This window comes from Hippocampus comes, unplaced genomic scaffold, assembly GCF_001891065.2.
Source record: "Hippocampus comes isolate QL1 unplaced genomic scaffold, H_comes_QL1_v1.1 scaffold238, whole genome shotgun sequence".
Taxonomy (NCBI): Eukaryota; Metazoa; Chordata; class Actinopteri; order Syngnathiformes; family Syngnathidae; genus Hippocampus; species Hippocampus comes.
In genome coordinates, this window is record NW_017806177.1 from 391459 (window position 1) to 404425 (window position 12967).

A 12967-nucleotide genomic window follows, 5' to 3' on the forward strand; every position below is an offset into this window, starting at 1 on the left:
CACACACACATGCGCGCGCGCACGCACGCACTTGGCCGATCAAGCATGAATTAGTTTACACAAAACGCTATTCAAATACTCGACATTCAATGATTAATCTTCCTTTTGAGTGCACACGTGTACCCTTTGTGGCTTCCGTTCGGGCCGAAATTTCAAAATCTCCAAGATATGGCGAGGCCATGAGAATGCGAGGCGAGGGTATTACTGTTCTGGCGACTCCACTCAAGCTAAGCGAGCCTCAGCAGTAGATAGTCCGCTGCTGTCTGCTGTGCGGGTTTCAACGCGAACATGTACGCAAGCGCGTCTTTTGATTTCAACCAATCAGCGCCGACGCAAATGACGTCACACACGACACCAGCTAAGCTAAGTTCGCCGAGGCGACACTAAGTCGGACGGACACGATTTTCTGCCAACCTGTGTTTTTCCCTTTTTGGGCAAATATATATTTTACGACAACTGTCTTGTTGACGGTGTCTTTTACTCGTTCCACTGGGGTTTAGCGGGTGTGTTTATAAAGAGACGAAAATTGTTTGGGGACTATCCCCCACGTTCTAGTTGAGATGGTATAACCCAAGAGGCAAAATGACGCTTGCTACTGTTGCTGCGAGTTGCCATTCGTTCTACTAAACCATTAGTCAAACGCCATCATGCCTTCTGTCGTTATTACACAAACAAAAATCTCTTTACTGTTACTAGTGTTAGTGCCTCAATATGGCTACGCTCGTGAAAGCAATACAACAAACTCAAACGTGTCTTCGTTCAATGTTGTCAACCAATATCCGGATTAATTTTATGCAAATTTTCCTCAATTCTCCGGAGAAATTTTCATAAAAATTTGAAAAACCCGGAATTCCGGGAAAATCCGGAGGACTTTCATCTCTGTATAATGCACCACCCCCCCAGAGTTCCCAGGTGTTTTGATAAAAATACCCAAAATAAAACAAATTATACTGCAGTTAATATCCACTGATCACATTGGTTCAAATCACATGGTTTATGGGGGACAGTTATTGTATACCATTACAGCTGGAGCAAATATCCATGACAAGACATTTAGTGATGAAGGTGGAAGTTAACAGCTGAACTTATACAATGGTACCTCTACTTACTTGTTGTTGATAGACAGTAATATTGTGTGAGAGATTATGTGTGAATAACTGCTCCAAGTGAAAAATGTTCATGCAAAATTGAAAATCGAAATTGTTGTTTCAGTAAATATTTACATTTTGGACATAGAAAACTGATCCATGATTCCATGTTGATGAGAGCATTAAAACAGGAAAAAATAGGACAAAAAAATATAAAAGGGAATTCAGAAACGACAAAAAATGTTTGAGCAATCATGATTAATTATGAGTTAATTTGAGTTAATTATGACAGTTGCGTTTTTAATCCCGATTAAATATTTTAATCATTTGACAGCTCTAATATAGACATATACAGTAATCCCTCGTTTATTGCGGTTAATGGGGACCAAAACCACCCGCGATAAACGAAAATCCGCGAAGTAGCGACCCCCCCGGCCCCCCACGTGGGCCTTCGCGCTTGAGCAGAGCGCACTAACACACACACACACACACACACACACCATAAACAACACTTAGACACTGATTAAAGATCAAAGAGTAACCCACATGATAAGACAGAAAGAAGATGCACAGCCAATCAACATGGCTTTGCATCTTCTCAGCCCCCCCCTCCCTTACCCCACATGTAGAATTGGATATGTTGCTCTATGTGACTCACTATTGTTTTGCTGACTTTCGCTACTTCTCGCGGACCGTTTGCGGAATTTTTGCGGACTTAAAAAAAATATATATATGAATGTATGAAAACGCGATGCACTGAAGCCGCGATAAACGAACCGCGAAACAGCGAGGGATCACTGTATCTATCTATATAGATATACATATATAGTAGTATAGATAGATAGGTAGATATTGAATATTCGGTGCTTGCTGTTATGAATTTGACTCCATTTGGTTGTGAAAGTACACTGAGCAAAGAGGAAGATTTGATGGTTCGCTCACCTCTTTATGCTTCTCCATTGTGGCAGAGAGCTTTTGGAACAGATCATTAGCTACATTCGGCATCCCAGGCTTTTTCTTGTTGGCTCGACTGACACTGCTCTTATTTTTGTTGGTCTTCTTGTTGTTCTTCTTTTTGGCATTCTTGCTGTCAGCGTGGGCTCCCTTTGGAGTAAACGCACATGAATCAGAACGTGAAGGGTCATAACTTGCACAGAAAGCAACATTAAAAAAGAGCAACTGCAAAAATGTCAGAGCAGCGGTTGAAAGCTTTTGGATGTTTTAGGATGATACATTCTGGAATAAAATAAGAGGACCTCGAATCAGTGTATTGATTTTGGCTCTCATAAAATCTGTCCTCCCACCCCCCAAGCCTCGCCGATCATGTTCCCTCACCTTCGGCGTCTCACAGGAGGCCGTGTTCTCCTCTTTCTTCCTCTCCTCCTCCTCCTGCTCCAGTTCTTTGATGCTCTCCTCTAAGAAGTTTGGCCAAAAGTCACCCTCGAAATACGGCAGCTCGTTGGCGCTGGTCAGCCTGTCTTCTGTGGCTTGCTTGAAAATGTCCTGAATGACAAGAAGCAAGTTGAAACAGTGACTTGAAGTTAGCAAATTTAACAACTTTTCACGGACAAACATCAACAAGGAAATGCCCAATTAAAATTGGACAAATTTAAACATCTGTAAAAGCGCCAACATTCATAAACAAAAAGTAACACTTTGCATAGCAACCCGACGCTTCATTTTTGAAACTGAAACAGTCTATCATCTTAAAACTTTTACATGTCACTTTTTCATTCTGACGTGAGCAACAACAACAAAAAGAATATGATATGCTGACTCCATATACCAAAATGGGATATTTTCTCCCGACTGTGGGCCATTTCATTTTTAATAAAGTCCCGAGGACAATACGACATGAGTCCAAAAATAATCTCTTTTGAGACGTACAAGGGCATCACAATTGACTTAAGTACTGCAATAGAAGTTTTTCAGTTTAGAAAGAAATTAATGCATGTCGATTCATTAAACGTATCGCAAAAAACTTTTCAGACGGCCAACTCCAATCAAATTTCGACATATAATCTCTTTCCAGTTGTTAATGTAATAATACTAATATCCAAAGATGGTGAGGTTTTTTTGTTTTTGGTTAACGTTCTGGTGAAATTCAAAAAAATTAAAAACAAAACATTTCACTCTGCACAGACTGAATACTGAATTTCTCATGTTCAATTCCGAAGTTGAAACATACAACTGAAATTATGTTTTTCCACAAAACTCACATTTATTGTATGTACCGCACCTGTATTTTGTGACCAATCCCTGAGGTTTCACTGTGCTTTTATGAATTTTCATTTCCATTGTTGCTTTTGAAAAAGCACAAGACAAATATAAAAAAAGAAAACTAAAAGCAAAGCAGGATCCGTCTCTCAACAAGGATTCAGTCCACTCATACAGTATCTCCAGATTGATTCGCTTCTTTGCGATAAAGTTGGACGATTTATGACACAAACGCAAAAGATGCTGACCTTGAAATCGTGTAGGATTCTCTCAGCAAAAGCCTTTTCCAGCATCTTCTTGTACCACTTTTGCAGCCTCTTCGGTTTGGGGATCTTCTGGTCGGGAGGGTGGCAGTGGAAAATGTAGTCATCTCCTTCGCTGGGTGGGCAGGCCCAGATGTGACCCATCACATACCTGAACAGGATTCAGATTTTTTAGTTTTTAAGACTATTACACGACAAAAGGAACCATACTATGTGACGTTATTGCTCAGGTACCCCAGTTTCTTGACATACTCCAGGTATCCAATTAGGATCTCGTGGTAAACTGCACTCCTGAGCATGCGTGGTTTGAAGAAGTGAATACTGTCGAGGTATGATATATAAACCCGCCTAACAAGGAATAAAAAGTCTTAGAAGCATGATCGAGCAGAAATATGATCGGATTATTCTTCAATGCGATGCGGACCTCGTATTTGGAAAAGGACAATCCGAGCCATACTCCTGGACGTGCATGCCGAAGAAACAAACGTCCACACCGTCAATTTCTTCAAATGCAAAAAGTGCTTTGGTTCTGTAAGGGAAGCTCTCGACCATCTCGCCCGAGTCCACAAACCTGAGCAAAACAAAAGTTTATGTCAGAACTGATCAAATGTCCAAAAAGCAGTCGCAGCAGTGGAAGACTTACCTAGACTTCATTCCAGGCTTAATCTCTACAGTTTTGTCAGAGCTGGCTACGACTCGCACAAACACTTCGCCGGCTTCTGGGTGGTTCTGTCTTTTCAAGTACTTATTGACTCTGTCCTCAATGTACGTTCCCAACCTCGTTGACTGCAACCCTTTCCGCAAAAACACACACATTTTTCATGAATTCACTTTAGGTTTATCATGTTTCATGTTGACATTCAGCTTACTTTTAGCTGAAAACTTGTTCTCCTTTTTTGTTTTCCCAGACCTCTTCAAACAGTTCTCGCAGACAAAGCTGAAAGATAAAAGCGCCTTAAGAGAAATTCCCAAACTCTGAAGTGACAGCGATGGCGAAGACTCACCCCGACGGCCAAATGATGTCGTAATGCAGCACGCAGATCTGATGCATCTTGCGTCCGCAATCTTTACATTCAACAAACCTGTGAAGACAGACATTTGCATGCTCAGCGGTTTGTCCTTGGACACGACAACGGAAGTGTTGTCCAAATCTCATCGAGGCACATCGTGGCCAAAGAACAGATTGTACTCACGGTTCAGAGTCCAACATGTCATTTTTCTTCTTCTCAAACTGCTCTTTGGATATCATGCTGAAATCCAAAAGTTAAAAAAAAAAAACAAAAACATTAAGTTGTTTTCTGTGTTTTAGCAGGACAACACCTGAGTGATTTAACATTTAGAAGAGCCCTAACTTACGTCTGAGACTGTGCCGGGTCGTCCCCCAGCGTCACATTGTTGCCCTGGATCTCGTTGAAGCACTTTTCACAGAAGTGATACCTGTTGGGGATAAAGCCATAACTGGGTAAACTGCATCTTGCACATCCACAGCAGCAGGATAGGCGACAAGGCGCACACACATTTAACAATAAAGGACAGAGCAAGGTTATGAACTGAACCGACATTTTACATATTTTTCATTTACAAAACTAATGATAACTAACTGTAGCAAAAATGCCCAACGTTATCTTTGTCAATTAATTTAATACATGAGCCTTTGGGGTTGATTTCAAATGTATTTACTTTGTGTGTCACAGCATGGCCATTAGCCAGAAGAAGGAAGGTCGAACAACAAAAAATGTTTAAAAAAAAATACTACACAGTATATATCACATTTCTATCTGACAGATAAAATTCAGTGGTAACGTGGTTTGTGCTGTTCTGTACGGAATACTTCTAAACAGGAAATCAAGTCACAAATCAACCTTAGAAGTTGGCAACTTAGCAAACAATGGATGGAAAGTGAGATCACCCTCATTTAATTTAAGACGGTAAGAGTTGTAATGCACCTGACTTGAAAAGCAATATTATAGAATGCACGTATTGTACATTAGTCTGTGGACTGTTATACAGTCCCCATATTTGATTTGTGGTCGGCTGATTTAAAAATGTTTTTCAAATAATATTTTTGTTCCATTTGTACAGCACAATTATCACGTGATTTTAATCTTGCACATACGGAAAAAAAAACCCTACAACTAATACAAAAACTAAAAAACTAAACGACCATTAAAACATTTGAAAAATAATAAGAACTAGCAAACCAACTCGGGAAAACTCAATGCGAAATAAAAACGACGATGAAAATTCTATAACTATTCTAACATCCTGGTCCTGACAGATATGGTCATGACCCACTCACACTTTTTTAAATAAAGCAAGAAACATGCTAAACTTTGATTTTATGCAAAAGTGCAAATGTTCTATTATCATAATTTGTATGAAGAATAACAGTAGCCATGTATCTGCTTTTTGCCTTGTTAAAGGCCATCAATATATTAAATTGAAATGAATTCAGTGTTTTTGGGGAGGGAGAGGGAGGGTGGAGGTGAAATTATCTTCAAAGAAGTAACATGCCATTTAGTGTTGTGCAATAACATTGTGTCCAGCAGGTGGGGAGACCTGAGGGCTTGTTCGAGAGCAGTGGTTCTTAACCTGGGTTGGATAGAACCCCAGGGGTAAGGTGAATCAGTCGCAGGGGTTCGACGGAGCCTCTGCCGCAAGACTCAACGTCATTTAGTTACGACACACCGGCTTGGCCATCATTGGCTGCAGATGATCACATTACATTGCTTGGCCAAACAGTGCTCCGGGAAATTTAGTTCACTCAGTAGTCTACATGTGACCGTCGTGATCGTACGTCGTGTGATTAAATAAAAAATGTTTTCATACATGCAATGTTGAGCAAAAAAAAAAAAAAAAAAGTGGTCAGATGAATGTGTACAACATGGATTCACATGCATCACGGAACATGATGGGACTCAGCGTCCTATCAGCATAATTTGTCAAGCCAAGTTCAGCAACTCTCGTCTCGCACCGGCAAAACTGAAGGAACACTTCCTGAATCAAATTTATATTTTTCACTAAGGGTTCGGTGGACGCGCATATGAACTGGTTGGGTTCGGTACCTCAAACAAGATTAAGAATCACTGTTATAGAGGCATGACTTCAGCTTGGTGGAAATGCAAAGAATCTCTGAGTGTGGCACACTGAAGGGGTGTTCACACGGCACACATTTGCTCCGGTGCTGCACTGACATATTTTGTTGCGATATGTCTTACACCAGTGCAAATTTTGTGGAGCGTTCACACGTAAAAAGCTGCTTAGTAAAGAGAAGCGTGTTTACCTCGGTGCAGCAGTTTCTGCGGCCGTGCAATACGATGGTACAGTATTAATACGGAAATAAAACTAAGACCTGTCGTGTTGGTTCTTTTTAAAATATACACTTTATTAATTTGTTTAACTCAAGCAACTAAAGGCACGTCCTTCCTCTTCTCGGTCTCAGTGCCTTCTGCTCGAGAGGCGTACAATGACCCCCCCCCCGGAAAACGTAAATCAACGATGACTTCAATGACAGAAAAGCAAACATAATGCGCCAAACAGAAAATCAAGAGAGGAAATCACAAAATAAATTCTATGGGGGTGGGTTGTGAACACACAACAGAGGAACAAACGACACAAACAATTCCGACACAGTGCAGTCTCCTACAAAAGATGACGAAAGTACAATAGAGCACGAAAGCAATGCATTCTACCCGTATGTAATCAACTCTTCTCATGCGTAGCGAGTCTACCCCTGTAGTGTTCACACGTACCATTTTAGATCGGTGCTGCCCCGCAAACGAGCATTTACTTTGGAGCAAATTTTTAAACCCCCTCCTTGAGCAGGGTTAAATTTGCTCCGGTTTAAGCTGTTTTCAGGGGCTACACCGGTGTAACTTTGTACGTGTGAACACTCTACCGGGGTAGCCCCGGTGCTGCACCGGAGCAAAAGTTGCCGTGTGAACACCCCTTTATACTTTAAGCCCCCTCAATCAGCATACAGCTCTACCTGTTCTGATAGCTGTAATAGATGCCATCCCTTGAGATAGTGCACAGTTGTTTGCCGTAGCAGCACAGTGTTTGGGGGGAGAACTCGTACTGCGGACCAAAGACAAAGAACATCACGTTTCAGTGCGGAAAGGTGTGTCGTGAACATACAGCCGTGCGTCGTCTCACCTTGCGGCTGCAACAGTAGCCCAGCGACTTCATGACGGGCTCAATCTCTGTTTCAAACACCTCGGCGAGCTTGGTGCAGTTCTTGTAAACGCGCGAAGTCTTGCGGTTGTACAGCCACGCATTGTTGAACATGAGCCACACGTCCTCTACATATTGCCACGGCTCTTGGTACTGGCCCGTGTCCAGTTTGCGCTTGATGGTGGACAGGTCAATGGGATTCTTCACAATGTCGAAGTAGCCCTGGGGAGTAGGGAGGGGGTCAGCTTTTGAAGGCTGACCGGCACATATTCTAAGCGTGGATAGACACTGACCGGGATGTCTACAGGTTGTCTGAAGGGCAACGACTCTGGGTCTTGCCTGTAGAGGGCCTCAAGTGTAGGCATTAGAGCTTGTCTGAGCTCTTCAGGTTTGAAAACTGCAGACATCAAGCAGAACAATGACTTTGACATACAATGGCGCATAAAGGGGAAAAAAAAACTTTAAAAAAGTTTTGGCACTTGAAAGTAAATGTACCACTGGACACAACTCACTTATTTTGCGGCTCTGGGCAGCGGAGGCACTGCCCCCACTTTCTGCCTTTCCTTCGAGTTCCGTCTCCACCGCTGGCTTCTTTTTTTCAGTGTCCATCGGTTCCTGCTTTGGCTCAGCTGTATCTGGCTCCTCCTTCACCAGAGGGGGTTTGGATTCATCATTCTGGTACAAGAAAAGAAAACTGAAGGATGAGTCATGTAAAAAAAAAAAAAAAATCTCTCTTCAGTAATTTATCAGAAGGTGGTGCACATTAAGTTTAGTTTAATTTAATTTCATCTGTAAACCCATACGTAACAGAAGGACGAAAGAGCAGATCATGATTGTAGATGGCCAGAAACATTTTCTCATTCACAGCCAAGCGGACAAAAGCCTCACCGGTGTGCTGGGATGTTGCGCCGGCACTGAGGTGGGCTGATGCATCTGGCCGAGGGGCTCGGGGTGCGGCTGCAGGGGTGTGAGCGGCTGGGAAGGCTCGGGTGGTGTACTAACGACAGAGGGTGGACCAGGGTGGCTGCCAGGTATGAGGGCTTGGTTGGAGGCCGGCCCACCCGTTGAGGCTGGAGTGGAGGGCTGCTGCAGCACCGGGGCCTGCGCGGGCTGATGGTGTTGTTGCATTTGGAGGCCGGTGGAGGGGTTGGGTGGAGGCGTGCTGCCCATGCCTGGCTGGGCTGCAGGTCCACACGGCAACTGAGAGCCGAGGGTGCCGTGCACATTTAGAGCGAGGTTGGAATTCTGCGACTGTTCGGAAAACTGGACACAATTAGAATGCAGTAGCGTTGAGATATTTCATTGCAAATCATTTTGGGGTGCGTGACCACCAGGGGGCAGTATAATATATTCAAGTTGACAAGCCACTCAATACTGCTGTGACTCGGTGAACTGCAGTAATTTGTCTTTTTTTTTTGTTGTGGAAAACAAATATATCCTTGTGAGTATTGTTATATTGTCTGTCTACATGTGTGGCTCGGACATTTATATTCAAAAATTATTTGCTGAAAGCATTATGTGACCGTGACAATTGCCACTATTCTTTAGCCCGTCGATGGGAGTTTTGCATTGTGTGATTCAGCTAAATTATAAGTACACACTGCACTGCATCATGGGAAGTGGTGGCCATTTTGGACGAACAGTGTCCATGGTAAACGTAAACAAGGCTGTGTAGGTTTTTGGCATGTTGAAAAGAACAATGCTTGACAGACACAACTATCACCTGCAAGCACAAATACTGAAGCTCAGCCAGAGGTGGAACTTTCACTTCTCACGGTAACACTCGCTAAATAGGACCACTGTCTCCCTCTTTGGGGTGAGTTATTTTTCCCGCCCTCTCTGAGGTGTCAGCAGCATCACACTTAATAATGAGGCGCTTCAAAGCGGAATCACCAGTGGGGAAACCCCAGTTAGCTCTGGTTCTCATGTTTTTTTTTCCTCACGCCCCACTCTGCCTCTCTTTTGCTCCATGACGCTGGCAGGATCACACCCGAGAAGTCTCGGAATAACACTTGCACGAGCAGTTTGCACTTTCTTTGGAGCCATACTGCGTGCTATTATAGAGCAAAAATAAAAGACAGCTGAGCACTCCCCATAAAATACAAAGACTGTTCGTGAACCAAAAATAGTAAATGACCATGGTCATTTTTCTTGCTCAATTTTGTCCATAAACCGAATTGGTTTGTCAACCGCCTCATTGGTAAAACAAGGTTCAACTGTCGATACGTGGGGTTTATACTCAGAAAAACAGATGGTGGAAGACAGCGTTTACTGTGAGAAGAAGTGGCTGAGAACACAAGATACCTCACCTGTGCACCAGGTTGCATTACTGGCTTACGACTTTTGAGAGCTAATTTAGCTTTTTTTGAGGACTTTTCTCCATTCAGCAGGGGATTCACGGGGGATTTAATGAACAGAAAGCCACATATCACTGAGCTGGTGTTGAAATCATTGCTGCCAAAGGAAGGGCACATCTTTATTTTTAGGGGCAATCATCTCATCCTTTATTTGACACACTATATGTCAAATTCGCCTGAAACGACCCGTGATCATCATCGGAACTGATCGGAGACGGGGGGGAACCAGGAAAGCATGTCGCCCGACAGTGGGATTTGAGGGCAAGGGTGCCAGGCGCATTTTCTGACAGAACTATTAATTGGAAGGGTGGGGAAAATGACATACACAAATTAAATGAACACCAGGGGTTAATTTTTTTATTGATTTTAGAAGCTTTCCCTGAAAATTAAGGATAATTAAGAACATAATTTTACAACTTCTTTTTTTATGGATTTTTATGAACTGTAAGGACCTGTGGGAACCCTATGGTACCCTTTCTGTGGTGGCATCACAAAAAAAGCCACAGAACAAAACAAAATACACTGTTTTGGAGCTATGTCTTTGGGTGATCAATAAATTGGCTGGAGTCATGCATGGCTGAAGTTTAGTTTTTGAACGCATCAAAATGTTGGTTGAACTCCAAATTGGACCACCATGTTGTATTTGCTTTTCCAAGAAAGTTCTTTTTATTATCTCAATATGAAGCACTAATAAGGAGACAAAACTCACTGCTGGGACGGCATTCATGTTGAGCTGCGGGGGATGGTTCATGGGCGAGGGAGCTCGGGGCCCCAAGGGTGTCTGTGACATCTTCGCATTTTGCGTTGCCATTGGGTTGTACTGATTGATTCCTTAGGGGATATACACAGTCCATTATACATGTGTTTGTCGTATTGGTGGAAGTCTAAAATGTGCAATGAAAACACTAAATAAGTTGACAACAAATATTCTGATGGCACTTCCATAAGAAATCACAGGTTAATCAGTGCATTCATACCTTGAGGCACCTGCATACGGTTCATCATCTGATTTGGGATAGGCACAGGTCCATCTGAAGTGGAAGGAAATCAATCATTAATCCTTTATTAAACCCCCAAAAAGAAAAAATGAGAGATTTGACTACTGACTGGGAGGTCGGACGGGTTGTCCCGGAACCATGGCATTGGGCTGAGTCATCGAAGGCTGCTGGGGTCCGGCGTTGCCCACCATGCCACGTTGCCTCTGGATCCGCAAACGTCGCCTCTCCTCCAGCTCCTTCTGGATCTTGTACATCTTCTCCGCCAGGAAGTGGTAATACTCATCCTAGCCAGAGGAAGAGAAAAGACTAACTTGTCACTGATGGGTAAAAGATTCCCCACCGAGACACTAACTTGGATTATTTACCCTGCTGTTGGCCGACTCGTACATGTCACCTTCGACCTTGCGTGCGTAGGCGACCAGGCTGTCCATTCTGGGATCCTTCAGTGCTATGGGGTCTGGGTTTGGGAATATGGCTTGTACTCTGAGGGTTGGGGATTAGTCACACACTGTTTTCTATCACATATCAACGTGTCAATCTACACAAGCACAACATACAGTTTGTGCACCAGGTGAGTGCGCAGGCCCTGAGTGATGTGTTCATGCCAGGCCTTCCGGACCCCCGAAGCGGACAGAGGGGTGGCGGCGGGCAAGTTTCCCATTCCTCCTGCCACGGACCCATCCGGCAACAACTGACTTGAGGACCAAAAGGAGAAAGGCAGCAAAACTCAAAAGGCAATTGAACTGAGCTTTTCATGAACTCGTTCACTCCAGCGGAGGTTTCTACTCATCAAATGGAATCCCACATTTTACTGTCACAACGCATATATTTCATAAAGTATATTTTTAACAGGCAGGCTGCCTAACAGATTCAAACCACGGTTGTATTTGGACATGCAATGCATAAAACCCAGAAGAGAGATTTTCACGCTCATTAACATCATGGATCAACTCACTTGTTGAGTGTGGAGGGCAAAGAGTCGCTGTGCAGCCCAGTCTGGTCTGAAGAGGGCACCCCCATCCCTGCTGCCATTTGGTTGATCTGATTAGTTCCTGATAATCATTTCAGTCAGAAATTTGAAACTTGGCAGATGAAAACTTGTACTGATTGACATGTATTTGAAAAAGGGATGATGAGAAATGTTCACTTTTCTCATCTACCTAGTGCAGCCTGCCTCAACTGGCGGACCGCGATCCACTACCGGACCGCCGACCTCCTCTGTCCGGACCTCTTCTGTCCGGACCCTCGGCAAATTGTATAAAATAATAATTGATGAAGTGATTTTTACGTTATACATTTTATATTTGTGGACTATAATCTGCGCATTACCGCGATCGCTTGTTCAAATTATCCGTTTTATTCTTTGCGTGCGCTAACAGATGTATTGCAAAGGACGCAGCAGCGCGACTGTGTGTTGTATAATGTTTGACTAACTGGAGACCCTGGCTGAGCAGTAGGGTGGTCCATTTTGGAAAAGCTTGTCGGATTCGTCGGGCCGGGTCGGAAATCTTGTCGATACTATGACACAAGGATGTGTGCAAAATTTTATTCCGATCGGATAATTTTATCCCGTCCCGCAGAGCGACCAAAGTTTCCCCTATGGAAAGAATGTTACGGGGCTGAATGGTAGTACGGTTTCTCCCGTACAGTAAGGATTTTGTTTTGCTCAGTTCGCACTTGCAATAATTCAAAGACGGAAGACAGGAACGCATGTATTGCAAAAAAGGCAACCGTGGTTATCCTTCAACACTGGTGAGATTGTTGGTACATGTTAACTGGTCCATCTGTCTATCTGTACATCTGTCTACATCGCGCGACTGTCTGGAAGTGATCCGATCCGTTTTGCATTTTTTTCAGGCCGGGAGTGGTGC

General features: G+C 43.3%; 2 protein-coding genes across 2 annotated transcripts in view; both read right to left on the minus strand.

Annotated features, from left to right (window-relative positions):
- Positions 1-10739, minus strand: part of rsad1 (radical S-adenosyl methionine domain containing 1) — a 27611-nt gene extending 16872 nt beyond the window's left edge. The window contains exon 1 of the mRNA XM_019897364.1: positions 10729-10739. The gene's annotated coding sequence lies outside the window, so the exon portion shown is untranslated. The remainder of the gene's footprint in view (positions 1-10728) is intronic.
- The window catches only part of LOC109532526 (CREB-binding protein-like), a 17735-nt gene that overhangs the window by 1873 nt on the left and 2895 nt on the right, over positions 1-12967 (minus strand). Inside the window, exons 5-25 of the mRNA XM_019897381.1 lie at positions 12052-12148; positions 11654-11791; positions 11462-11579; positions 11206-11380; positions 11076-11129; positions 10808-10929; positions 8630-8992; positions 8254-8416; positions 8035-8138; positions 7724-7963; positions 7557-7645; positions 4925-5005; positions 4762-4818; positions 4573-4650; positions 4438-4505; positions 4212-4362; positions 3993-4139; positions 3803-3916; positions 3554-3719; positions 2424-2591; positions 2031-2192 (exon numbers count right to left, since the gene is read on the minus strand). Coding sequence (XP_019752940.1) covers positions 2031-2192; positions 2424-2591; positions 3554-3719; positions 3803-3916; positions 3993-4139; positions 4212-4362; positions 4438-4505; positions 4573-4650; positions 4762-4818; positions 4925-5005; positions 7557-7645; positions 7724-7963; positions 8035-8138; positions 8254-8416; positions 8630-8992; positions 10808-10929; positions 11076-11129; positions 11206-11380; positions 11462-11579; positions 11654-11791; positions 12052-12148 — 2855 coding nt within the window. The remainder of the gene's footprint in view (positions 1-2030; positions 2193-2423; positions 2592-3553; positions 3720-3802; positions 3917-3992; positions 4140-4211; positions 4363-4437; positions 4506-4572; positions 4651-4761; positions 4819-4924; positions 5006-7556; positions 7646-7723; positions 7964-8034; positions 8139-8253; positions 8417-8629; positions 8993-10807; positions 10930-11075; positions 11130-11205; positions 11381-11461; positions 11580-11653; positions 11792-12051; positions 12149-12967) is intronic.